The following is a 26703-nucleotide window of genomic DNA, read 5'->3' on the forward strand; positions in this document are numbered from 1 at the left end:
AAAAAAACACAGAGCCCACCCATCTCAGACAGAGACATGCAGAGAAGAAAGAGCCCTATGATCATACTACATTGTCACACAGAACTCACAATGTCCTTGCCTTCCTAACATATACATTTGAGTGAAGTTGTGGTTTGTCTACCCCACCATGCCATTGCGTTACAGCATGAATTGGTCCAAAGTGTTGCCTGCCAGCAACTGAGACAAGAATTTACCTGGGGTGCTGGTATTAATCCTAATCAGAAAGCAGTTCAGACATGGCTGCAAAAGAGCAGAAACATGCGATTTCTTGAGAGAGATTTAGTTTCTTTGGTTGGATTTGTACATTTTTGTTTGCTTGGGGGTTTTGGGTAGGTGAAGTCAGTATTTTCTGTCACTTTGTCTTCATGGGAAGTCACTGATGTCAACTGTAAATACAGATTTACTCTGGAGGTCACATTGCCACATATCTTAGCATGGATCCCTTCCTATTATAAGACACTAAACCTATGCCTGTGCCAACACAATGCTAGTTAAAAGAAAGACTATTGAACTGTTCTGCAGAACGCATCCCATGGTTGTCTGGTGCCACGTCCTCCTTATTAAGAGTGCCACAGGGGAAATCTAGTTCATTGTTGGTAACCCCATGTGTGGCATGGAGCTGTGGTGGCAGGCTGGGGAGGATGGGCTTCAGGAACTTGAACTCGCTGTTGCCAGAGCCCGTTGTGAGGCTGATCTCATAGCAAAAGCCATGGGGCAGGGTCCCTGAAGCAGCTGCATCAGCCAGGCTGGTCTGCAAGTTGCTGGCACCGTAAAGCACATGCCCATCCTTCAGCTCCTTTCTCTTGCACACCTTGCGAATGACAAAGGCTGCTGTGGACACAAGGAAGAGGAGTGAGACGAAGACCAAAGAAATTATTAAATACACTGTCAGGGAGCTGCCCTCATCCTCTGTAGCCAGGCTGCTGTGCGGAAGGTGCACATCAGAGAAGTCACTGAGAAGGAGTGCACTCAGTGCTGCAGTGGCTGATAGTGGTGGCTGCCCATTGTCTCGCACCAGTATGACGAGCTTCTGCTTCACAGCATCTCTCTCTGTCACCGATCTCCTCAGTCGCACTTCCCCACTTTGGGCAGCCACCACAAACAGCCCAGGATCGGAGGCCTTCAGCAAATGGTACGAAAGCCATGAGTTCTGTCCGGAGTCAGCATCAACAGCCACCACTTTGGTGATGAGGTAGCCTGCCTCAGCCATAACAGGAACCAGCTCACTGGATGGAGGGCTGCTGTCCTGTGAGGGGTAAAGCACCATCGGGGCATTGTCATTTTCATCCACCACAACAAGACGGACGGTGACATTGGCACTGAGAGGTGGTGACCCTGCATCAGAGGCACTCACCATGACCTCAATCTGCCTCACCTGCTCATAGTCCAGGGGCTGCAGCACAAACACATCCCCATTCTCAGAGTTCACAGAAATGCAGGAGCAGGGAGGCTGCTCTGTAGGGTGGGCTGGGATCAGAGAATAGGTCACCTTGGCATTAGACCCCATGTCGGCATCTACAGCACTGACAGTCCCAACAAGCACTGTGGGAACATTATTCTCACGTACGTACATAGTATACGATGTCTGGTTGAACACAGGGGCATTGTCATTCACGTCAGAGATGTCCACTGTGAAGGTTTGTGTGCTTGTGAGAGGAGGTGATCCCGCGTCTGCTGCTGTGACAGTCAGGATGTACCGTGCCTTCTCCTCCCTGTCCAGTGCACTGACTGTCACAAGCTCAAAGTAATTCTTGTAGGCTGGCCGCAAGGAGAATGACAGCTGGTCCTCAAGGGCACAAGAGATCTTCCCATTGGAACCAGAATCCTCGTCTTTAACAGTAAAGAGGGCGACGACTGTTCCAGGCAATGAGTCCTCAGGGATGGGGCTACTGAAGGAACTGACCACCAGCTCGGGTGCATTGTCATTCACATCCACCACTTCCACCAACACTCTGCAGATTGCTGAAAGGCCCCCACCATCTGTGGCCCGCACTCTAAGCTCATAATTCTTTGCTGTCTCAAAGTCCAGAGGCTTTGTGAGTTTAATTTCACCACTCCTGGAGTCAATGTCGAATGCTGAGTGGCTCTGGTCTCCTGCTTGGCTGATCTGATAGGAGATGTCCCCATTAACTCCCGTATCACGATCTGTTGCTGCTACTCTGATAACAAAAGAACCCTCCGGGGCATTTTCCAAAACCTGTGCAATGAAAGCCTTCTGTGAGAAGATGGGAGCGTTGTCATTTACATCTAGAATGACAATGTAGATTTCGGTGCTTCCACTCCTAGGTGGAGAGCCCCCATCTATGGCAATGAGACTGAAATCCATCTCTGCCTGCTCCTCCCTGTCAATTGGCTTTTCCAAAACAAGTTCAATGTATTTGGCATCCTCAGTTTGAGTTCCAAAGTCAATGCTGAAGTACTCATTCTCAGGTACGATGCTGTAAGCCTGGATGCTGTTGCTGCCAACATCCAGGTCCTGAGCTCCCTCCAAAGGGAAACGAGAGCCAGGGGAGCTCGTTTCCAGTATCTTAAGAATGACCCGTTCCTCGGGGAAAACGGGCGCGTGGTCATTGATGTCCTCCACGGCCACCTCCACCCGAAAGAACTGCACGGGGTTTGCCAGCAGGAGCTCGAAGGGCAGCGTGCAGGTAGCGGACTGGCCGCACAGCTCCTCGCGGTCCAGCCTCTCGGCCACGACGAAGCGGCCGGTGGCCGGGTCTAAGCGAAAGTGCTGCCGGCCGTCCTCCGAGAGCAGGCGGGCGCGGCGAGCCGAGAGCTGCGCCGGGGCCAGCCCCACGTCCTCCGCTACGTTGGCTACCAGGGAGCCGCTCTCGCTCTCCTCGGCTACGGAGTAGCGGATGGGGTCGGCGCGAGCGTGCGGCAGGGAGAGGAAAGCACAAAGACAGAGCACTTGCCTTGCGGTCACCATGGCGGGGCGGCGGACAGCCTCCGTGTCGGGGATGGCTCGCGCAGTCGTCCGTGGCAAGCGGCACCTGGCAGCAGCTCTCCGGCACGGTGGGCGTGCGCCCTTCCTCTGTGCGAGTCCGGCTGGCGGACCGGAGCGCTGCCGCCGTGTCGCTGCAGCGTGTGGTAAGGGCTTTTGGTCGCCCCCGCTGCCCAGCTCGGCTCTGCTGGACTGAGTTCTGCTCGGCTTGGATGGGTTGGGCAGAGCCAGCGTGGGCTCGGCCACATCCCCTCTCTCAGCTGGTCTCCGTCGCCTTGGCCGGCAGCACCACCCTGCGGCCCGAGACGGGACTGCACCAGTTGCCGCCGGCTGCTCGCGGGGCGGCTCGCCCCCGACACGGACCCGTGCGCACACAGGCTGCTACCCGTCTCTCACCCGCATTGAGGTCCCGCAGCAGGATGTGCGCACACCGTACCGGGGACGGTAGAGCCAGTCAGGAGGGCCGAGAGCCCCTCGCGGCCACCGCTGCATCCCGAGCTCCCGGGCATGGCCGGCACCTGCCCCGCGGCTTCTCTCGCTGCCCAGAGCCCGTCGCTGGCGACGTCCGGAGGCGAGCCGTGCACAGCGTGGCCGTTCCAAAGGCGAGGTCAGACCCGCAGGAGCGGGGCAAAGGTGTCGGGAGGCGGGGGAGAATCCGTCCAACGGGCCGATGCCGAAGATGGTTGTGCTTGCAGAGGCGCGGGAATTGCCTGCGCTCAGAATAGTCTGACCGCTCCTGCCCACCGCAATGCTTCTTAAAGGGCGCCGTTGCTTTTAAAGGGAGCCCTCGGGAATGTTGTTTTCTCACCAATAGCAAGTGGGTGCTGCCTGCAGGTTCCTCACTTACAATGAGCAGAATTTCTTCTTCCACCAAAGGAAGAACACAGCAGATGACAGCCAGCTCCCGTGCTGAAAAGGGGCTTGTAGCAGTTTCAGGAGATAGCGTCTCTCAAGTCAGAAGCAACAGAACATGACGAAATGGACTCATTTTGCGTCAGGGAAGTTTAGCTTTGCATCAACCACCACTTGTCACTTAGACATTGAGCCGTTAACCACAAATCTTTGAGTGCAATTATCCTTGCAATTCCTTATGCACCAAGTTGTCCATCCATCATATAAATATCTCTCCAGTTTAGGCAGAAGGATGTCATTTGGACAGTGTCAAATCTTTGCACAAGTCCAGGTAAGTGACATCATTACTCTTCCCTTATCCAGTAGTGCCATAACGCCATTGTAGAAGGACACCAAATTATTCGGGAACATAAGTGAGGCCATGTTGGTGGTGACAAATCACCTCCTTATTTTTCAAGAGATTTTCCATGCTTTCCAGGGAATATGCTCCATGATCTTTCTTTGCATCAAGATGAGACTGATGGGCCCATATTTCTCTGACTTTCCATTTGTAAAAACTGGGATTATGTTACTGATTTTCCAGTCACTATGAACTTAATCCAACTACAAGGAATTCTGAAACATGATGGATAATGGCTTGGCCGCATGCATCTCTTCAGGTCCCATGAATTACTGCACCTTCATGTTGCTTTAGATGGTCTCAAACCTGATCTTCTATAGCAGGTTGTTCACATTATCAGAGTCCATGACATGCCCTTAGTGACTTGGACATTGTTTCTGGAGCACTTGACAGTGAACACTGAGACACTTCTGGAGAGAAGCCTCTTCCTGGTTGCTGATTTTGCTCAGCAAAAGCCCACCTCCTGGAGCTCCACCAAGCAACAGGGATGCCGTCTTTGTGACATTCATCTTCTGAAACTACTACACCTTTAGCGTCACAAACACTTTATGCTGGAGAGCCTCATGGTTGCTATCTGCAGCTGGAGCTGTCAGAAGAGTTGGGAAGGCCAGTCTCTTAATATCCATGCCTTGGAGAGGCCCTTGCACAACCACAGCCTCTGGGAGTCTAGGGGTCATTTTGCTAAAGTCCGAACATGACTGGGCCCCGTCACAGCCAGGTGGTCAGTACTGAGGAGAAATACATAGGCCTGCCAGCAATTTTATGCTCCCACAGCTTGCCTGAAGTTGCTTTGCTGGCCACATCCCCCACCTCAAGAAATGCACCCAATCACCCTTACCTCAGCCAAGGGACAACATAGGGAAAACACTTCTGGCCCTCTAGAATCTCTGACAGAACTTTCCCGGAAAGAACAGCTCTACAAAGAACTGGACCCACACAAAGCATTTGGATGTCCTCTTTATTTTGCTTTTATACACAAGGGTATCCTGCGTTACAACAGCACAGTTCATAACTGCAGCACAACACAACATGAGGGTTTCCAAATACCCTGTGCAATGCTGCATTCAAACAGTCCACTATTATATATGGGTGTGACAGTCCTTCTTAAGAGAAAGGGCAAGAAAATCCTCAGAGATCACAGACTGAAAGAAGAAAAGGCAAAAAGGAGAATGCATTTATCTAATAAAAAACACAGAAAATCGTAAGAATACGTCTTTCCACTCCCATCAAGAAACACCTGCATTCAGAAACAACAATAAGGCCAAACCCAAAGTCCCTCTGCTGATTTTATCTCAATTCTACTTTCAGAAAAAGTCTCTTGAAGCAACTTATGGATTTTCCCTACAATCCAGCCAAGGACAAGGAACATATTTTCACTACTCTGTACAGTTACAGTCTGTTAGAAAGCAATTACACTGTGCCAAGAGTCAAGCTGTTGGATCAGAAGCTGGCCTGGCCCAAAAGGGATCTTCTTGTGTTGCTCCAGAGGAAAAAGAAATGGTATGGAATCTGGAAGAAAGGTCTGGCATTGCAGGAAACTTACAGAGCTGTGGTTCATATATGAACAGAGAAGACCCCAGAGGCCAAAACTCAATCACAGTTGAAACTGACCAGTGTTGTGTTAGATGACAAGAATGGCTTTTTAAGTATGTTCATAGCAAGGAGTTTGAAAGAAAACATTAGACTGGTACTTGTGGAAGATGGTCCCTCCCCGAGTAACAGGCGCTAAGGAGCAGAGAAGACGGTGCTTTTCTTGCCTCGTTTTAAATAATCGTTAGACCCCTGGGTTGCCCAGTGTCACAGAGGACAGTCCCCTGATCTTCCTGGCTGGAAACTAGCCAATGTTCTTCCAGTTTGCAAGAAGGTCATGAGGAAAGATCTTTCCTCATGAAAGCAACTACAGACCACTTGGTCTCACCTCAGCTCCTGGACAAAATATGGAGGTGTAAGGTCACCTGCCTCATTCATGAAGAGAAGGGGGGATGTAGTTTTTCTGGATTTTAGTCTAAATTGGGCAAGAAGAAGCTGGAGGGCAGCCCTGCAGAGAGGCAACTGCTGGGGTTGCTCCTGTGCACCACAAGCCATCAGTGTGCCCTTCCAGCCAAGATGACAAACCACATCCTGTGGACATCAAACACAAGACATAATTATCAGCATTGGTGTGGCCTCACCTTGAGTACTGTGTGCTGTGCTGAGTGCTCCAACTGAAGAAACATGCGAGGGTCATCTTCCTAAGGAGGGGTTTGGAGAGGGAGGCACTGAGCTCTTTTCCCTCATATCCAGATATAGGATGTGTGGGAACAGTTCAAAGCCACACCTGTGGAGGATTTCACTTGATATTATGAGCGTTTCTTTCCTGAAAGAGTGGTCAAACACTGGAAGAGGCTTCCTAGAGAGGGGGTCAATGGCCCAAGCCTGTCAGTGTTCAACAGGTATTTGTACAATGCTCTTAAAACATTTTTTGTTCAGCCCTGAAGTGGTCAGATAGTTGGAGCAGAAGATCATTCAAAATGTACTTTGTCCTGGGTTCAGCAGTAGCAGTCAGTGTTCTCCTTCTTAATAGCTGGTGCAGTGCTTTTGTTCTTGACTTTCAGCCTGGGAAGAATGCTGATAACACCAATGTTTTCAATTGTTGCTAAGTAATGTTTACGCCAACCAGGGACTTTCTCAGTCTCATGCTCTCCTAGGGAGGAGGGGAGGCCAGGAGGAAGCAGAAACAGGACACCTGACCCAAACTGAGCCTCTAGCCAAAGGGGTATTCCACACCACAGTACATCATGCCCAGTAAATAAACTGAGTAGAGTTAACCAAAAAGCCCAGATCGCTGCTTGGGTTGGGCTGAGTATCAGTTGGCAGGTGGTGAGCAATTCTATTCTCTCCCCTTATTATTTCACTTATAATTATTATTATTGGTGGTAGCAGTAGTATTTTTGTGTTATACCTCAGTTATTGGACTGTTCTTACCTCAACCTGTGGGAGCTGCATTCTTTCAATTCTCCTCCCCATCCCTCCAGGAGTGGAGGGAGAAATAAATGGGGGAGTGAGCTAGCGAGCAGCTGCATGGTTCTGAGTTGCCAGCAGGGCTTAAACCACGACATGCTTCTAGTGTATCCTAGTCTAGTCTTGCCTGGTCTGGTCTAGTCCATTACGTTTTATCCCAACACCGTTTGGGCTGCTGTATTCTCCGGGCAATCTCAAGGAGACAACCCACTCAACCACCCCTTATGGCCCAATGGAAGGTCTCAAGTGTTTTGCTGCTCTCCCTTAAGGAAGACTGCTGCACTCAAAATGTCAAAACAACTTTCTTTCTGCTTCACTGGAATAATGTGCAATGGCTGGATGTGCGCAACTACCTGCTATGATGTGTAGACCTTGTGCAGCCTAAGCAGACACACAACCACTGTATGGACAGACTCAGTGCCCAGAAGGAAAGACACACAGAGCATTTCCACTTGAGACAGAGAAATTTAGAACCCAGAGGAGAAAGAGCCATGAACTCACACCACATAGTCACACAGTGCTCAAAACATCCCTGCTTTCCTGACCCACAAGGAGGGCTACGTGCATTTCAGTGAGGTTGCAGTTTGCATTAGAGCACAGAGGAATTTTCCATGGTCTTGCCTGCCAGCAACTGAGATGAGATCATAGCTGGGGTCATGGAACTAAAAACATTCTCAAAGCATTTCAGAATTGTATTTTCACCTCAATAACAGAGGTGAAACGTGCTGTTCCCTAAATAAGGCAGCCTTAGCTTCTTTTGTTGGGTTTTATTCTGTAGGAGAAGTCAATATTTTTCCTCACTTTGTTGGAAGTCACTCATGACAGCTGTAAATACAGATTTACTCTGGAGGTCACATTGCCACGTGTCCTAGCACGGACCCTTACCGTCATTAGAAGTGAAGCATCTATGTCAGCACCATGCTAGTTAAAACCATGCTAGTTAACCATGCTAGTTAAAAGAAAGACTATTGAACTGTTCTGCAGAAAGCATCCCATGGTTCTCTGGTTCCATGTCCCCTGAAATACTAGGGCCACATGGGAAATCACGCTCATTGTTGGCACCCCCACCTGTGGCATGGAGCTGTGGTGGCAGGCTGGGGAGGATGGGCTTCAGGAACTTGAACTCGCTGTTGCCAGAGCCCGTTGTGAGGCTGATCTCATAGCAATAGGCATGGGGCAGGGTCCCTGAAGCAGCTGCATCAGCCAGGCTGGTCTGCAAGTTGCTGGCACCGTAAAGCACATGCCCATCCTTCAGCTCCTTTCTTTTGCACACCTTGCGAATGACAAAGGCTGCTGTGGACACGAGGAAGAGGAGTGAGACGAAGACCAAGGAAATTATTAAGTACACTGTCAGGGAGCTGCCCTCATCCTCTGTGGCCAGGCTGCTGTGCGGAAGGTGCACGTCAGAGAAGTCACTGAGAAGGAGTGCACTCATTGCTGCAGTGGCTGATAGTGGTGGCTGCCCATTGTCTCGCACCAGTATGATGAGCTTCTGCTTCACAGCATCTCTCTCTGTCACCGATCTCCTCAGTCGCACCTCCCCACTTTGGGCACCCACCACAAATAGTCCAGGATCAGCGGCCCTCAGCAAGTGATAGGAGAGCCATGAGTTCTGCCCTGAGTCAGCATCAACAGCCACCACCTTAGTGATGAGGTAGCCTGCCTCAGCCGTAACAGGAACCAGCTCACTGGATGGAGGGCTGCTGTCCTGTGAGGGGTAAAGCACCAGTGGGGCATTGTCATTTTCATCCACCACAACAAGACGGATGGTGACATTGACACTGAGAGGTGGTGACCCTGCATCAGAGGCACTCACCAAGAATTCGATCTGCCTGACCTCCTCGTAGTCCAGGGGCCGCAGCACAAACACATCCCCATTCTCAGAGTTCACAGAGATGCAGGAGCAGGGAGGCTGCTCTGTAGGGTGGGCTGGGACCAGAGAATAGGTCACCTTGGCATTAGACCCCATGTCGGCATCTACAGCACTGACAGTCCCAACAAGCACTGTGGGAACATTATTCTCACGTACATACATGGTATACGATGTCTGGTTGAACACAGGAGCATTGTCATTCATGTCAGAGATGTCTACTGTGAAGGTCTGGGTGGTTGTGAGAGGAGGTGATCCCGCGTCTGCTGCTGTGACTGTCAGGATGTACTGTGCCCTCTCCTCCCTGTCCAGTGCACTGACGGTGACCAACTCAAAGTAATTCTTATAGGCTGGCCGCAAGGAGAATGACAGCTGGTCCTCAAGGGCACAGGAGATCTTCCCATTGGAACCAGAATCCCGGTCCCTGACAGTAAAGAGGGCAACAACTGTCCCAGGCAATGCATTCTCAGGGATGGGGCTGTTGAAGGAACTGACCACCAGTTCCGGTGCATTGTCATTCACATCCACCACTTCCACCAACACTCTGCAGATTGCTGAAAGGCCCCCACCATCTGTGGCCTGAACACTAAGCTCATGATTCTCTGCTGCCTCAAAGTCCAGAGATTTTGTGAGTTTAATTTCACCATTCCTGGGGTCTATCATGAATGCTGAGTGGCTCTGGTCTCCTGCTTGGCTGATCTGATAGGAGATGTCCCCATTAACTCCTGCATCATTATCAGTTGCCACTACTTTGAGAACCACAGAGCCCTCTGGGGCATTTTCCAAAACGTGCCCAACATAAAGTTCCTGTGAGAAGATGGGAGCGTTGTCATTTACATCTAGAATGACAATGTGGATCTGGGTGCTTCCACTCCTAGGTGGAGAGCCCCCATCCATGGCAATGAGATTGAAGTCCACCTCTGCCTGCTCCTCCCTGTCGAGTGGCTTTTCCAAGACCAGTTCCACATACTTCTTGCCCTTAATCTGACTCCCAGAAGCGACACTAAAGTACTCGTTATCAGGAGAGATGCTATAAGCTTGGATGCTGTTGCTGCCAACATCCATATCCCGAGCCCCCTGCAGAGGGAAACGAGAGCCAGGGGAGCTCGTTTCCAGTATCTTAAGAACGACCCGTTCCTCAGGGAAAACGGGCGCGTGGTCATTGATGTCCTCCACGGCCACCTCCACCCGAAAGAACTGCACGGGGTTTGCCAGCAGGAGCTCGAAGGGCAGCGTGCAGGTAGCGGACTGGCCGCACAGCTCCTCGCGGTCCAGCCTCTCGGCCACGACGAGGCGGCCGGTGGCCGGGTCTAAGCGAAAGTGCTGCCGGCCGTCCTCCGAGAGCAGGCGGGCGCGGCGAGCCGAGAGCTGCGCCGTGGCCAGCCCCGCGTCCTCCTCCAAGTTGGCTACCACGGAGCCGCTCTCGCTCTCCTCGGCTACGGAGTAGCGGATGGGCTCGGCGCGAGCGTGCGGCAGGGAGAGGAAAGCACAGAGACAGAGCACTTGCCTTGCGGTGGCCATGGCGAGGCGGTGGACAGCCTCCGTGTCGGGGATGGCTCGCGCAGTCGTCCGTGGCAAGCAGCACCTGGCAGCAGCTCTCCGGCACGTTGGGCGTGCGCCCTTCCTCTATGCGAGTCCGGCTGGCGGACCGGAGCGCTGCCGACGTGTCCCGGCAGTGGTTGCTACGGGAATCTGGTTGCCTCCGCTGCCCAGATCGGCTCTGCCGGGGCTGGTCTGGGCTCTGCTCTCCTCCGCTCAGTTGGGCAGAGTGAATGTGGGCTCAGACACCTCCTCCTTCTCAGCTGCTCTCTGTCGCCTTGGCCGGCAGCACCACCCTGCGGCCCGAGGCGGGACTGCGCCCGTCGCCGGCTGGTACCCGCACTGTCGGCTCTCCCCGGCACACGGACCCATGCGCACACAAGCGGCTGCCGGGCGGTCACCCATTTTGCAGCCCCGCGGCAGGATGCGCTCACACCGCGTCGGGGACGGCAGAGCGAGGCAGGAGGTCCGACAGCCCCGCGGGGCCGCCGCTGCATCCCAAGAGCCGGGCACCGCCGGCACCTGTACCGCGGCTTCCCTCGCTGCCCAGAGCCCGCCGCTGGCAACGCCCCGGAGGCTAGCCGTATGCAGCGTGGCTTCCCCAAAGGAGAGGTTGGACACGCAGAAGCGGGGCAGAATGTCCAACGGGTCGACGCAGAGGGTGGTTGTGCTTGCAGAGGCACGGAAAGTGTCTGCCCCCTGAATAGTCTCTCTGACTGCTCCTGCCCACTGCGATGCATCTTAAAGAATGTGCGCTTTTAAGGGCGCTTCCGAATAGCCCGCGGGGAAAGCAGTGTATGCAGGTTCTCAAGTGCTGGAAAGAGGCTTTCGTCCTCTCACTCTGTAAAAGCCGTGATAATACCTCTACTTCAGCAGTGCATCAGACACTTGGCCTATCCAGCCAGAACCCGAGAAACAGCAGTTTTACACCAGGAGGTGCTGGTTCCTTGTGATCTCTGGAGGAGAGACACACCGACTTTCTCAAATGCCTTCCACAACTCCGTTTCTTACAGCTGTCGCTATTGGAGGAGATTAGCATACCTAATCCAACATCCCCTTAGATATGGATGGCATCAAGGATCTATTCCATCAGATGATTCTGTTTCTGCTCAGGTTGACTGGATAGCAGAGTCTTTCCTCAGCACTTATCTTTATATCAGGGCCTTCTAGAAGGTATGGCTGTGGTCCTCTGCATTTCATAGAAGAAATCTGTGAATGGTTTGGCTTGGAAGGGACCTTAAAGCTCATCTATTTCCAATTCTCTGTCATGGCCAGGGACACATTCTGCTTATTGAGGTTGTTCAAAGTCCCATACAACCAGGCAACGCATGTGACACCAAACCACTTTTTCCAGTCCATCACCAGCCTCACAGTGAAGAACTTCTTCCTAAAATCTAATCTTTATCTACCCTCCTTCAAGTTAAAGCCACTACCAGTTGTTCTCTCACTAGACGCTCTTGTATTCCTCCTTTTGCAAATAAGCTCTAAAGCCACCTTGAACGATCACTTCTACAGGCTGAACAAACCCAGTGCTCTCATGGTTTTCTCACAGGACCAGTGCTCCACTCATCTGATCATCTTTGTGACACTCCTGTTGACTCACTCCAGCAGAACTAAATCATTTATATGTAGTTAGCCTAAGATCTGGAAGCATGCCTTGCCAGGTCACATTGAGCTTTGCATCAACGAGTACCACATGTCACTTGTATAATGAGCAATTAACCACAAATATTTGAGTGCAATCATCCTTCCAATTCCATATCCATATCCATATCCATTCCAAGTAAATCCATCACATAAATACTTCTCCAGTTAAGAAGGGTGTAATGCGGGACAGAGTCAAGTTTTTGCCCCAGCCCAAGTAGATGACAGCATTCAGTCTTCCCTTATGGACCAATGCTATAACCCCATTGTGGAAGGCCATCAAATTGTTCAGGGATGTTAGAGAGGCCATGTCAGCAGGCACTAATCACATCCTTACATTCCATGAGCTTTTGCATGCATGCCAGGGAGATCTGGTCCATGATCTTGCTGAGCTGTAAGGTGAGACTGATCAGCCTGTTGTTCCCTGGCTCTATTTCCCGTTGTAAATACTGGGGTTATGTTTCCCATTTTTCTGTCACTGGGATCTTATTCTGGCTGGCATGACTTCTGAAACATGATGGATAGTATCTTGTCCACTTGCATCTCTTCAGGTTCCGTGTATACCTGCATCTTCATGTTCTTTATACTGTCTCAAACCTGATCTTTTCTACAGTGGTTTGTCGTCATTCTCCCAGTCCACTACTTGCCCTCTGTGGATTGGGTGATGAGGCTGGAGCACTTGCCAGTGAAGACTGAGACATTTGAGGAAAGAAGCCTCTTCCTGATAGCTGGTTTTTCTCACCAAATTCTCACCTCTTGGTGCTGCCCAAAACACTTCCAAAAGAACAGGGATGCCACCTTTGTGACATACATCTCTGAAACTCCCACAACTTTAGTGTCACAAACATTTTGTTCTGAAAAGCCTTACACTTGCCATCTGCAGCTAGACCTCTCAGGGCAGGTCACTCTCCCCACCTCCCTGCTTTGCAGACACCAAGGCAGACCCAGGGTCTCTAGAAAGGTAGAGGACAGGTCACCCCAATCTGCATATGACGGCCCCATCATAGCAGAACACTCAGTACCAAGGAGACATGTAGAGGTCCATGCTCTCTACAACTTTCCTGAATGTTCTGCCAGCAATATCTCCCAGCTCAAGAACTATGCCCACTCAACCTTACCTCAAACAACGGGCATGTGAAAAATACTCCTGGCTCTTCAGAATCTAGGAGAAAGCTTTTCCAGAAAGAACAACTCTACAATGACTAATTTCTCCACACAGAACATTTGGATGTTCTCTTTATTTTGCTTTTACACATGATTCTCTCACATTACAAAAGTATAGTTTATATACTGCAGCACAACACATCGTGAGGGCTTCCAAATATCCCATGCCACACTGCCTTCATTCAAACAGTCCGCTATTATATGTAGGTGAGAGAATCCTTCTTAAAAGGAAGACACAATACAATACTCAGAGTTCAAAGAGAAGAAGAAAAGGCAAAAAGAATACAGTTGTCTAATAAAAAACACAGAAAATCATAACATCTTTCCACTCCCATCAAGAAACACCTGCATTCAGAAACAACAATAACAAGGCCAGACTCAAAGTTCCTCTTCTGATTTTATCTCAATTCAACCTTCAGAAAAAGTCCTTTGAATCAACTTGTGGAGTTTCCCTACAATCGAACCCAGGACAAGAACATGTTCTCACATCTCTGTTTGATTAGAGTCTATAAGCAGGCAATTCCATGTGCCAAAAGTCAAAATTCTGGGGCAGAAAACCAGCCCAGTTAAACAGCTCCAGAGGAAAAGAACTGGTATAGCATCTGGAAGAAAGTTCTGGCATTCCAGGAAGCTTACAGATCTGTCGTTCATATATGCACAGAGAAGACTAGAGAGGTCAAAACTGCATCACACTTGAAATACATTTAGGTGACAAGAATGTCTTTTTTAAGTACATTTACAGCAAGTGAAGGTCAAAAGAAAACATTAGACTGGTACTTGTGGAAAGTGATCCCTCCCTGAATAACAGGGATTAAGGAGAAGCCATTGTGCTTTCCTTGTCTCAAGTTTTAATTTAATCGTTAGCCCCCAGGGCTCCCCAGACCCCTGAGCTTTCTGGCTAGCAGCTAGCCAATGTCCCTCCAATCTGCAAGAGGGGCATGAGGAAAAACAGGCAACTACAGACCTGTTGCTGAGATCAACAGGCGAGAAAACAGCTCCTGGAAAACATATGGAGAAGATCATACTGGGTACAAAGGTCACCTACCTCGCTGATGAAGGGAAGGGGGTGGATGTAGTTTTTCTGGATTTTAGTCAAAGTTGGGCAAGCAGAGGCTGGAGGGCAGCCCTGCAAAAAGGCAGCTGCTGGAGCTACTGGTGTGCTGCAGCCTCAGTAGGAGCCAGCAGTGCCCTCTGTCAGCCAAGATGACAAACTTCATCCTGTTGGCATCAAAACCAGCACAACCAGTTGCTCCCAACACTTGATTATCCTTCTGCATTCAGCATTGATGTCACCCCACCTTTACAACTGTGCGCTCTGCTGGGTGCCACAATTTAAACAGCATGTGAGGGTCAGCTTCCTAAAGAAGGGAGGTAGAGAGGGAGGCGATGAACTCTTCTCCCTCACATCCAGTAATAATGGGTAAGGTTCAAAGCCACACCACGGAAGGAATAGATTTGATATTAAGAAGCCTTTTTTTTCCTGCAAGGGTGGCCAAACACTGGAACAGGCTTCCTAGGGAAGTGGTTGATGACCCATGCCTGTCAGTGTTTAACAGATACTGTACAATGTCCTTAGAAACATGCTTTAATTTCCAGTAAGCCCTGAAGGGGTCAGGCAGTTGGACCAGACGATCACTGTAGGTCCCTTCAAAATTAAATATTTCTAGTCTAATCTGGCCCATAACAGTTTATCAAAATACCATTTGTGCTGCTGTATTCTCCAGGCAATCCCAAGGAGACAGCCCATCCCATCACTCCTTATGGGCAAATGGAAGACCTCGTTCTCCCTTAAGGACAATGAGACTGCTGTACTCAAAAGGTCAAAACAACTTTCTCCTTCGCTGGCATGGTGTGCAAAGGCTGGATATGCGCAACTGCCTGATTTGATATCTAGCCGTTGAGCAGCGTAGGCAGGCACTCAACCGAGATACAGACAGACAAAGTGGCCAGCAGAAAAAACACACAGAGCCCACCCAACTCAGACACAGACAACCAGAACCCAGAGGAGAAGGAGCCCCATACTCACACCACATTGTTACAGGGTACTCACAACATCCTTGCTTTCATGACTCATGCATTTTAATGACATTGTAGTCTGCCTGCCTGACTGTGTCATTCCATTACAGCACGAAGGAATTGCCCCATAGTCCTGTCTGCCAGCAGCTAGGACAAAAAATTAACCAAGCTCCTCGAGAAAATCTCAATCTCAAAACATCTAAAAAATGGCTGTAACAGAGCTAGAACAACCTATTTCCTGAGTGAGGGAGCTCTAGTTTGTTTTCTTAGGTTTTCTTAGTATTGTTGTAGAAGAAGTGAACATATTTTCTCACATATTCTTTGAGAGAAATCAATGATGACAATTGCAAACACAGATTAACTCTGGAGGCACCATTGCCACATGTCTGAGCTGGAACCCCTTCCTGTCATGAGACGCGAAACCTCTGTCTCTGCCAACACCATGCTAGTTAATGGAAAGACTATTGAATTGCTCTGCAGAGAGCATCTGAGGGTTGTTTCATGCCACATCCTCTGCAGTGAGAGTGCCACATGGGAAATCTTGCTCACTGTTGGTACCCCCACCTGTGGCAAGAAGCTGTGGTGGCAGGCTGGGGAGGATGGGCTTCAGGAACTTGAACTCACTGTTGCCCGAGCCTGTCGTGAGGCTGATCTCATAGCAATAGGCATGGGGCAGTGTCCCTGAAGCAGCTGCCTCAGGTAGGCCACTCTGTAAATTGCTGGCACCGTAAAGCACATGCCCATCCTTCAGCTCCTTTCTCTTGCACACCTTGCGAATGACGAAGGCTGCTGTGGACACGAGGAAGAGGAGTGAGATGAAGACCAAGGAAATTATTAAGTACACTGTCAGGGAGCTGCCCTCATCCTCTTCTGTGGCCAGGCTGCTGTGTGATAGGCGCACGTCAGAGAAGTCATTGAGAAGCAGTGCACTCATTGCTGCCGTGGCTGACAGTGGCGGTCGACCATTGTCTCGCACCAGTATGACGAGCTTCTGCTTCACAGCATCTCTCTCTGTCACCAATCTCCTCAGTCGCACTTCCCCACTTTGGGCACCCACCACAAACAGTCCAGGATCAGAGGCCCTCAGCAGGTGGTATGAGAGCCATGAGTTCTGCCCTGAGTCAGCATCAACGGCCACCACTTTAGTGATGAGGTAGCCTGCCTCAGCTGAAATGGGCACCAGCTCACTGGATGCATGGTTACTGTCCTGTGAGGGGTACAGCACCAGTGGAGCATTGTCGTTCTCATCCACCACAGAAATGTAGACAGCGACACTGGCACTGAGAGGAGGTGACCCCGCATCAGAAGCACGCACCATGACCTTGATCTGCTTCACTTGCTCATAGTCCAGGGATCGCAGCACAAACACATCCCCATTCTCAGAGTTCACAGAGATGCAGGAGCAGGGAGGCTGCTCTGTAGGGTGGGCTGGGATCAGAGAATAGGTCACCTTGGCATTAGACCCCATGTCAGCATCTACAGCACTGACAGTCCCAACAAGCACTGTGGGAACATTATTCTCACGTACGTACATAGTATAAGATGTCTGGTTGAACACAGGGGCATTGTCATTCATGTCAGAGATGTCCACTGTGAAGGTCTGGGTGGTTGTGAGAGGAGGTGATCCTGCGTCTGCTGCTGTGACAGTCAGGATGTACTCTGCCCTCTCCTCCCTATCCAGTGCACTCACAGTAACAAGCTCAAAGTAATTTTTATAGGCTGGCCGCAGGGAGAATGACAGCTGGTCCTCAAGGGCACAGGAGATCTTCCCATTGGAACCAGCATCTCGGTCCCTGACAGTAAACAGGGCAACGACTGTCCCAGGCAATGTGTCCTCAGGGATAGGGCTAGTGAAGGAACTGACCACCAGCTCGGGTGCATTGTCATTCACATCCACCACTTCCACCAACACTCTACAGATTGCAGAGAGGCCCCCACCATCTGTGGCCTGAACACTGAGTTTATGATTTTCTGCTGTCTCAAAGTCCAGAGGCTTTGTGAGTTTAATTTCACCACTCCTGGAGTCAATCTCGAATGCTGAGTGGCTCTGGTCTCCTGCTTGGCTGATCTGATAGGAGATGTCCCCATTAACTCCCGTATCACGATCTGTTGCCTCTACTCTGAGAACAAAAGAACCCTCCGGGGCATTTTCCAAAACCTGTGCGATGAAAACCTTCTGTGTGAATGTGGGAGCATTGTCATTTACATCTAGAATGACAATGTGGATTTGGGTGGTCCCACTCCTAGGTGGAGAGCCCCCATCTATGGCAATGAGACTGAAATCCATCTCTGCCTGCTCCTCTCTGTCGAGTGGCTTTTCCAGGACCAGTTCAATATACTTAGCATCCTCAGACTGACTCCCAAAAGCGACACTAAAGTAGTCATTGTCAGGAGAGATGCTATAAGCCTGGATGCTGTTGCTGCCAACATCCAGGTCCCGAGCCCCCTGCAGGGGGAAACGAGAGCCAGGGTTGCTCATTTCTGGGATTTTAATGGTGACAAGTTCCTTCGGGAAAACGGGCGCGTGGTCATTGATGTCCTCCACGGCCACCTCCACCCGAAAGAACTGCACGGGGTTTGCCAGCAGGAGCTCGAAGGGCAGCGTGCAGGTAGCGGACTGGCCGCACAGCTCCTCGCGGTCCAGCCTTTCGGCCACGACGAGGCGGCCGGTGGCCGGGTCTAAGCGAAAGTGCTGCCGGCCGTCCTCCGAGAGCAGCCGGGCGCGGCGAGCCGAGAGCTGCGCCGTGGTCAGCCCCGTGTCCTCCGCTACGTTGGCTACCACGGAGCCGCTCTCGCTCTCCTCGGCTACGGAGTAGCGGATGGGCTCGGGGCGAGCGTGCGGCAGGAAGAGGAAAGCACAGAGACAGAGCACTTGCCTTGCGGTGGCCATGGCGAGGCGGTGGACAGCCTCCGTGTCGGGGATGGCCCGTGCTGTCGTCCGCAGCAAGCGGCACCCGGCAGCAGCGCGTCGGAACGGTGGGCTTGCGCCCTTCCTCTGTGAGAGTCCGGCTGGCTACCCGGAGGGCGGCCGCCGTGTCTTGTTAGCGGCTGGTACTGGATCCTGATCGCCTCCGCTGCCCAGCTCGACTGCGTGGGCTCAGCCACCTCCCCTCTAGCAGAAGCTGTGCATAGCCTTGGCCGGCAGCACCACCCTGCGGCCCGAGGTGGGACTGCGCTCGCTACGGCCCGTTTCCTTCCACGGATCCGTGGCGCGGCTGATGGGCGTTCGCCCACGTTGGGGTCCCGCGGCAGGAAGTACATGAACATCGCAGAGAGCCGCCGCTGCACCCCAAGCCCCCGGGCATCGCAGGAAGCTGACTCGAGGCTTTCCCAGCTGCCCAAAGCTCTCGGCTATCTAAGTCTGGGAGGCGATGCGTGGATTGCCTGGCAGCCTCACAGCCGCTGTCGCGCAGGAGGAAAAGCGATGACACTGACCCTGACTGGGTCCTCCTCGGGGACTGGGCAGCTGCGCTTCTGCCCCGCAGAAGCAAGAGACAGCTTGAAGGACGTGTCGGAAAAGCTGTCAATAAACGTTATGCCTAATGTAGTGGTGGTGGAAAGCGGCGTTTGTCCCTGCTCTCGCACCAGCACAGCCAGCCATTGCCGGGACACGTCCGTCCTCGCCACGGCCCGCGCCGTGAGCACCTCGCCACTGTGCAGCCCATCGCGGTACAGCGGTAAGTCCGTTGGCTTGGCCAGCTTGTACGTTAACCATGCGTTCTACCCCGCTTCCGAGTCCACCGCCATCACCTTGGCCACCAGGTTACCCGCCCGACCCCTGTCAGGGTTTGAATGCAGCGCGACTGGAACACCGGTGTTCTCATCCCGCACTTGAATGAGCAATCCATGTGCGTGGCATCGCCCGGTGCCACCCTCTAGGCGTGCACTTCCTCTTAGTCTAGCAGACACCTGCACGTTTCCCTTCTCAGCGTCCACCACAGAAATGATGCTCCCTGAGGCGCCGGCTCCAGCGCGTATCTCAAACGGGCATTGTTTCTCGCCTCGGCGTCCTGCCGGCTCGTTTTTCCTCAGTGCTGGTCCCGTCCCGCACACTGACAAAGGCCACGGTGTTCGGTGGGATGACTTTTTCCCGTTCGTTCCTGTGTCTAAATCGTTAGCAGGCACCAACGTCCCATAAGGTACCCTGAGACCTATTTTCTACTACCGAGATTTTACACAGCTTCTTGGAACCTTGCTCCAGCTTCTGAGAACGACCTGCTGATTTCCCCTTCACAATGTCCACGGATTTATTCCCGAAATCCTGCTCTTGGGGCAGCTGTTTTCTCGGCCATGATTGTGATAAATGCTCTTGGAGAAAGCACACTCACCTGGGGGAGGTCCGAGTAGGTTTTTTTTTTTTCTGTCATCAGGCATTTTGACTTTTAAAAATGTGTGACAGGAAATATCACATTACCTTACAGATCAATACCGACTAATGAAAGAAAACAGAAAGCTATTATACTACGGCTCAAGTTAATTGTAAACTTTAGTCTATTTTACTGTAAACCCACAAATGATACGTTTAATTCTCTACTACTTTCTACTCGGTGAAAAGTTAATTTCAACCTTACTTTATGGAAAATAAAATTGAATACATTGCGTAAATCCCACTCTTTACAATATGGAGAACCTGTAAATTTCTGGTCACGTATGCAAAGTGTGCCAATATCAGTTTCTAATGTAACCGGCTTCAGCTTGCTGCTAAGGAATTTCTTTGCAAGCACCACTTCATTTTGCTTGGCCTGGTATTGAACAGGCTGAAGAAATTTAAGACATGGTTAAAGAGTTCTCTCCATAAGAAAAAAAAAAAAACCAAAAAAACAAACAACAACAAGGAAAAGATTATGTGGGAAAAAGTTATCTTGAAGACCTGCCTCCAGTGTTCAGTATTTCCCTTACCATTTAGAAGCAGTAGCACTCTCACAATCATACATCAAGTCTCTCCTCCTTCATCCATACCATAATTACAAAATACCTACATGAATAAAGAACTGCTCAAGAGAAGAGTGGTTTTGTTCACACAGGGAAGCTTTGTACCTCCCTGGTACTTTTTGGTGGGTATTTGGTATCTGTTCCATTTTCCCTCTGAGGACGTTCATCAGTGAGGACAGGTGTGCTTGTCCTTCTCTCCACTTACTACTGGGTGAGCCAAGGGTTTTGATCAGAACTGACATTTAGCTCCATCCCCCTGTTCGCAGTGTAGGCTGCTTCTGCGGGGCTGGGACCCACATCTTCGGGGAGAGGAGCTCTGCCCTGCAGAGAACAGACTGGAAGTTATCATTTGGGCTTCGAAGGTAAGCAGACAGCATCGAGAAACTAAGGGCATGTCTTACACCGCTGCATGTGTGACATCACCCTTCTCTACCCAGAGCCAAAGAATTTGGACTTGGTGGTGGGTGTCTGACCTGAAAAGGGAAAATCTAACGCAAGAGACCATCCTCCACTGTGGATATGACAAAAGCAAACCTTTATGAGTTTGAGGAAGTAATTTAAGATGGTAAGAGCCCGAAATAAAAACGTTTTCTCACTAACAGTAAATGTGATTTAATGTTGCTGTATCGAGGTGGGTCCTGGTCTCTCCTGAGGCTACTGCAACAGGTTTTGAGAACCTGCAATAAGTCATCTGTGGTTATGATATATGACAGTGTAACTGTAAAAAATCACGGGTTTGTGGGTCTTAAAACATATATGAGGTCCTCAGCCTCATATATGTTCATGCTCCGGACCATTGTGAAGTGCTAGATGGATCCCCAGAAAGTAGTAACCCCATATTTAGAGGGCGCTTGGGCTTCATGGGAGAGTGAGAAGGAACTGCTTCAATGATCACCTCTTATCTCCCTTTTGCTCTTTGAACAGCCGGATGTTAATGGATGCCTCAGACATGACTCACTCTGAGTTCACAGAAACATTGACAGCTGATAATGTCTGACAGCACCCGCAAAGTCAGGAAAAGGCTGTGAGGTTGCGTTGTAAAGTCCAGATACCCATATTTTTCTGGACAATACTATTAGTGCAACCACAAAAAATGTAAGGGAATTCAATGGCAGAGGTCCCCACCTCCGTGGCCTCCAGCAGTTTATCAGACAGCCCAAGCCCGGCACTGTCACTACCCTGGTGAACAGCACTTGGCAGCACCGAGCATCAGCTCGTAACAGCAGTGCAGGGGACATAATTTAGCTACGTGACACCCCTTCGCACCGTTGTCCCCGCAGTCCGGTTGACTCCGGACAGGATCACGGCATTCCTGGTGTTACTGGACGTGTTCCTAGGAGGTGTGTCGTTCCTGCTCTGGGTCTGTACCGGCATGACACAGTGCGTGGACAGGATCCACTGCATGGGTCACAATTCTATACCTCTACGTCTCATATTCTCTTGGCCCAGCTGCTCCCTCTGTGAGCCCACAGATCAAGCCCACCAGACTTAAGACTTGATCTAAGACTAATGCTCAGAGCACAGAGCTAGGGGCGGAGAGGCGTGGTTATTCAACACTTGGGGAGCATCACCTCCTCAACATCGATAGTCCTTACTGCCAGTCACACTCTGCCGCCGCGCTGCCTTCCCCCCACCCCGCTCCCCCCGTCGTCAGGTCCCTCACCTGTGCAGACCAGTTCCCTCCCTCTCCGGTGATAGCCGCGTCTTGCGAGCACACCGAGCTCCGCTGTTCGCCCTGGCCGGCGGGCAGCCCGGCGGGGAAGCAGGGTAAGAGGGGTCTTAGGAACCGAAACTCGCTGTTGACGGTCCCCGTGGCGAAGCAGACGTCGTACAGGTAGCTGCGGGGCAGGGATCCCGCGTTGCTATCTGTGGCAGCCTTCGGAAACGTGGGCAAGGACTCTGCCTCACTCTGCCTGGCCCGCCGCACCTTCACGGCCACGGCGGCCGCCGCGGTGGCCAGGAACAGCGCCGACACGCAGACCAGGGAGGCAATGAGGTATAGAGTCAGCGGCCCGTCGGGCTCAGAGGCTGGTACCTCCTCGCTCACTCGCAGATGGGCGTCGGAGAAGCCGTCCACGAGGGCAATGCCGAGGGTGGCCGTGGCGGAGCGCGGCGGCTTTCCCTGGTCCCGCACCAGGACGACCAGCCTCTGCCGGGACGCGTCCCTCTCCGACACGGCCCGCACCGTGCGCACCTCGCCGCTGTGCAGTCCCACGCGGAACAGCCCCGGCTCCGTCGCCTTTGCCAGCTCGTACGACAGCCACGCGTTCTGCCCTGCGTCCGCGTCCACCGCCACCACCTTGGCCACCAGGTAGCCCGCCCGAGCCCAGCGCGGCACCAGCTCACCCGTCGCTGCACTGCTCTCGGGAGCTGGGTGCAGCACGACGGGTGCGTTATCGTTCTCATCCCGCACTACTACTCGCAGCACCGTCTGGGCGCTGAGCGGCGGCGAGCCGCCGTCGGTAGCTCGTACAGCCACCTCGAAGGCGCGCACCTCCTCGTAGTCCATCGGGCGGAGGACATAAATATCTCCATTTTCAGAGTTGACCGACACGACGGGCTCGTCCTTGCCTTCCTGCCGCAACAGCGCGTAGTTTATGCGGGCGTTGCTTCCAGCGTCGGCGTCCGTGGCGTTCACGCTGCCTATCCGGAGCATGGGGCTGTTGTTCTCCGTGACCCACATGGTGTAAACCTCCTGGGTGAACTCTGGGGAATTGTCGTTCACGTCCAATATCTGTACAAAGAGGTTTTCCCTGGAGCTGAGCCGCGTCGTGCCCCAGTCCGTGGCTGTGATGGTGATGTTGTATTCCGCTGTCCTCTCCCTGTCCAGGGCCGCGTTTGTTCTCAGTTCGTAGTAATTATCAAAAGTTGGGGTGAGACTGAAGGGCAAGTCCCCGTCGATCGAACACTCTGTCCTGCCGTTGTTCCCGGAGTCCCGGTCCTGCACACTGAACAGGGCCACCACGGTGCGGGGTGGAGCGGCCTCAGCGATGGAGGCTGTGAGGGAGGTGAGCGCAATCTCCGGAGCGTTGTCATTCATGTCCAGGATTTCCACCTGCACTTTGCAATGCGCCGACAGCCCCCCACCGTCAGTGGCTTTTACCACCATCTCGTGGGTTTTCGCTTCCTCGAAATCCAGGTTGCCCGCCACCCTTATCTCCCCTGTGGCGGGGTTCAGCTCAAAGAGCTGCCGGGACCGCTCCGGTGTCTGAGTGAAGGCGTACCGCACTTTTCCGTAGGACCCTTCGTCGGGATCAGCGGCCGTCACTCTGACCACCAGCTGCTCCGGAGGGCTGTTCTCGGCCACGCGCACCTCGTAGACCTCCCGAGTGAATACCGGGGTGTTGTCATTGGCATCCACCACCACGATCCGGACCTGAGCAGTCCCTGACCTGGGTGGCGAACCCCCGTCGATGGCAGTGATAAGTAAATTCATCTCTCGCTGCTCTTCGCGGTCCAGCTGCTGCTGTAGGACGAGCTCAGCATATTTCATTCCATTTGTCCCTGTTTCCAGAGCGAGGGAAAAATGTAAATTTGATCCAAGGCTGTAGTTCTGCAAACCGTTACTGCCCACGTCCTGGTCTTGGGCGCTTTCCAGAGGGAAACGGGACCCAGGGGATGCCGTTTCCAGAATCTCTAAAACCATCTCCTTCTCGGGGAACACGGGGGAGTTGTCGTTCACGTCACGAATCTCCACCTCCCCTCGGATCAGCTGCAGCGGATTTTCAAGGAATATCTTAAAGACAAGCGTGCAGATGTCCCTCTGCGGACAGATCTCCTCTCGGTCCAGAGATTCCTTTGCAGTCAGGACTCCGGTGTTTTGATTAAGGAGGAAAAGCTGCTCGTTCCCCTCCGACACAACCCGGGCGTTGCGAGCCATGAGCTGGCTCGGAGAAACCCCCAGGTCCTTTGCAATATTGGCGACAAAGGAGTCTTTCTCCATTTCCTCCGACAGAGAATAGCGGAGGGTTTCGGCCGCGCTCTGAGACACGCAAACGCACAGAAAAAACAAGATCACTTGCCTCTTGCTGTCTCTGTTCCGTATCCCGCACGCCATTACTCTCCAGAAAAGCCATCCACCGTCCTCCCTGATTCCTAGCATTTCTAAGTAGCGTCCGAGGCAGAGAGGTGTTTGTCAGGAATCCCGGGTTTGTGGGATTGAAAACCTCCGAGCACCGCAGCTCCGAGCCGAGCAGCTCTTCCCGAGTAGCTCCTACGGCTTTTCTTTTTTTTGTCTCCCTGTGCCTGCAAACTCGGGGTGAGCTGCGGAACCTGCAGGTCCGTGGGCAATATCCCCACCCAGCGTCGTAAGGGGGAATAGTCCGTCCTCTGTCTTATTCGGGGGCAGAGCTGCTGGTTCGGAGCTTGCTGCTTGATTCTGTAGCCTCCCTGCCAAAACGAAGCTAACGGGCCCAGTGTAAATGCTCTTCGCTCTCGGAAGCCGACTTCCCCCCTTCATGCTCCGGGTATCACTTTCCCAGCTCACACCCACGAACTCTCAATAAGCATCTTTTGGATTGCCTGAACACTGCCAGGGATGGGGCAGCCACAGCTTCCCTAGGCAACCTCGTCAGTGTCTTACCACCTTCACAGGGAAGATTTGTTTCCTAATATCTAATTTAAATTTCCCCTCTTTAAAACCATTACACCTTGTCTTATCCTTACATGCCCTTATAAAAATCTACTCTCCAGGTTTCTTGAAGGACCCTTTAGGCCCTGGAAGCTGCTCTAAGGTCTCCCCGAGGGTGACTTCTCCAGGCTGAACAACCCCAACTTTCTCCTCCTGTCTTCATAAGATGGTGTACAGTCCTTTCTCCTCTACTGTTACCCCACAAGCTTAGAAATACTTGTTCCTCTACTCAGACGTCAAACTTGACCTCCTCTCCCTGTGTAAGGATACACAGCCTACAGCTATTTAATACAAAAGGCAAGTAGACAGGAAAGCTCATAAATTAAACTTCCAGGTACCCAAAAGGTAATGAGCAGGAGCTAAAGGGGATAATAGCAACGACCCGGGATCTAATGACGCAATTAAAAGAACCATTCAGGTGTAAATCAAGAGAGGTTCAACCAGAAACCATAAGAGACGCAGCGGCGCTCCGGGAAAGGCCCACGCTATGTACCGCTGGTGCGCTATTTTTTTTTTTGTTGTTGTTGTTTTTGGTGGGGTTTTTTTTTTGTTGTTGTTTCTATGGAAAGTGTTCTGACCTCCTTGTTCTTCATACCTTTCCTTAATTTCCCAGATGTTTCCGTTTTATGTTTTGTTTGCTAAAAGGGCTGCCACTCTCCAGCAATACTCACCAGGTGAAGTTCTAGAAATTCGCTTATGTCTTCATTTGTTTTAAAATAAAAACTTCGTGACTGTATCAGTAGGAGAATGTAATCTAAAAAAAGCCAAGGTTGACTTTTACGGAATTTTAACTACATTTTTAGCTATTAGGATTTTTCACGGGTGTAGCCATCTTTTGTGATTTCTTCTTATCCCCATTTGAATTGTAGGGGTAATAGAACTGAAAAGGTTAACTTACATCAAAGATCACGTCAGCTCTATCTTCCTTTCTTTCTTTCCAGGGGCATGTACGTGTCCTTCTCGAGTGGCTATTATTCTCACCAGCAAAGAAGCTTGATGTAAAACCAAACATTGATCAAGTACAGTGGTAGATGTGTTGGAACGTGGCTTGTCTCCTCATTTGTGCCATGCAAAAATAACAGTGATACTTGGAATCCATTTGCTTTTTGCCCTTGCCAGTGCTCCTGCTCAGCTCTTGGTAACTCAGAGAGAGGAAGGTAGTTTTTTGCTTCTGCATATCATAATCTTTGGAACAGACACAAACTGGGAAGAGCTTCCATAGAGACTTCCCACCCTCTCAGCAATAACCTGGCAATTGTTACTCACCCCATTTCAGAATGGGAATGGTGTCTTTCCACTTCAGATGTAGAAGGGTGTAAAAGGACATCAGAACATGCTGTTCTTAGACTGTCTTGGGTTCAGTAGTAGCAGTCATTTTTCTCCTTAGTAGCTAGTGCAGCGCTGTGTTCTTGGCTTTCAGCCTGGGAACAACGCTGGTAACACCAATGGTTTTAGTTGTTGCTCAGTAACGTTTACCCTGACCAAAGACTTTCTCAGTTTCATGCTCTGCCGGGGGAGAGGAAGCCAGGAGGAAGCAGAGACAGGACACCTGACTCAAACTAGCCAAAGAGGTATTCCATACTACAGCACGTCATGCCAAGTATATAAACTGGGAGCAGTTACCCGGAAAGGCTAGATCGCTGCTCAGGTTGGGCTGGGAATCGGTCAGTGGGTGGTGAGTGATTATATTC

At 51.4% G+C, this 26703-nt stretch overlaps 3 protein-coding genes across 3 annotated transcripts; all 3 read right to left on the minus strand.

Annotated features, from left to right (window-relative positions):
• Positions 1 to 335: 335 nt before the first annotated feature.
• On the minus strand, positions 336 to 3136 carry LOC133212483 (protocadherin beta-15-like). The gene has a single exon (XM_061353978.1). The coding sequence runs from the start codon at positions 2948 to 2950 to the stop codon at positions 509 to 511; it is 2442 nt and encodes an 813-aa protein (XP_061209962.1). The 5' UTR covers positions 2951 to 3136; the 3' UTR covers positions 336 to 508.
• Positions 3137 to 8166: 5030 nt separating this feature from the next.
• On the minus strand, positions 8167 to 10670 carry LOC133212485 (protocadherin beta-4-like). The gene has a single exon (XM_061353981.1). It carries the CDS (start codon positions 10606 to 10608, stop codon positions 8167 to 8169), a length of 2442 nt encoding a protein of 813 aa, XP_061209965.1. The 5' UTR covers positions 10609 to 10670.
• A 5045-nt stretch (positions 10671 to 15715) lies between these two features.
• LOC133212537 (uncharacterized) lies at positions 15716 to 24704 on the minus strand. The gene is made up of 6 exons (XM_061354100.1): positions 22046 to 24704; positions 20588 to 20703; positions 19880 to 19882; positions 19436 to 19556; positions 18886 to 19149; positions 15716 to 18463 (listed from the first exon to the last, which is right to left on the minus strand). Exons 1-6 carry the CDS (start codon positions 24482 to 24484, stop codon positions 15950 to 15952), a joined length of 5457 nt encoding a protein of 1818 aa, XP_061210084.1. The 5' UTR covers positions 24485 to 24704; the 3' UTR covers positions 15716 to 15949.
• Between the last annotated feature and the right edge of the window lie 1999 nt (positions 24705 to 26703).

Source organism: Neopsephotus bourkii, unplaced genomic scaffold (assembly GCF_033783945.1).
Source record: "Neopsephotus bourkii isolate Nb327-2 ecotype Australia unplaced genomic scaffold, CSIRO-AGI_Nbou_v1 NB_716, whole genome shotgun sequence".
Classification (NCBI taxonomy): Eukaryota; Metazoa; Chordata; class Aves; order Psittaciformes; family Psittacidae; genus Neopsephotus; species Neopsephotus bourkii.

Bases quoted from the DNA above. Each gene is read 5' to 3' on its own strand.
- LOC133212483 (XM_061353978.1), bottom strand. From the start codon at position 2,950: ATGGTGACCGCAAGGCAAGTGCTCTGTCTTTGTGCTTTCCTCTCCCTG.
- LOC133212485 (XM_061353981.1), bottom strand. From the start codon at position 10,608: ATGGCCACCGCAAGGCAAGTGCTCTGTCTCTGTGCTTTCCTCTCCCTG.
- LOC133212537 (XM_061354100.1), bottom strand. From the start codon at position 24,484: ATGCTAGGAATCAGGGAGGACGGTGGATGGCTTTTCTGGAGAGTAATG. The intron at 20,704-22,045 runs GTGAGGGACCTG...TGTTCTCTGCAG, and splicing joins GAGGGAACTGGTCTGCACAG to GGCAGAGCTCCTCTCCCCGA. The intron at 18,464-18,885 runs GTCAGTGTCATC...CCCTCCGGGTAG, and splicing joins CCGAGGAGGACCCAGTCAGG to CCAGCCGGACTCTCACAGAG.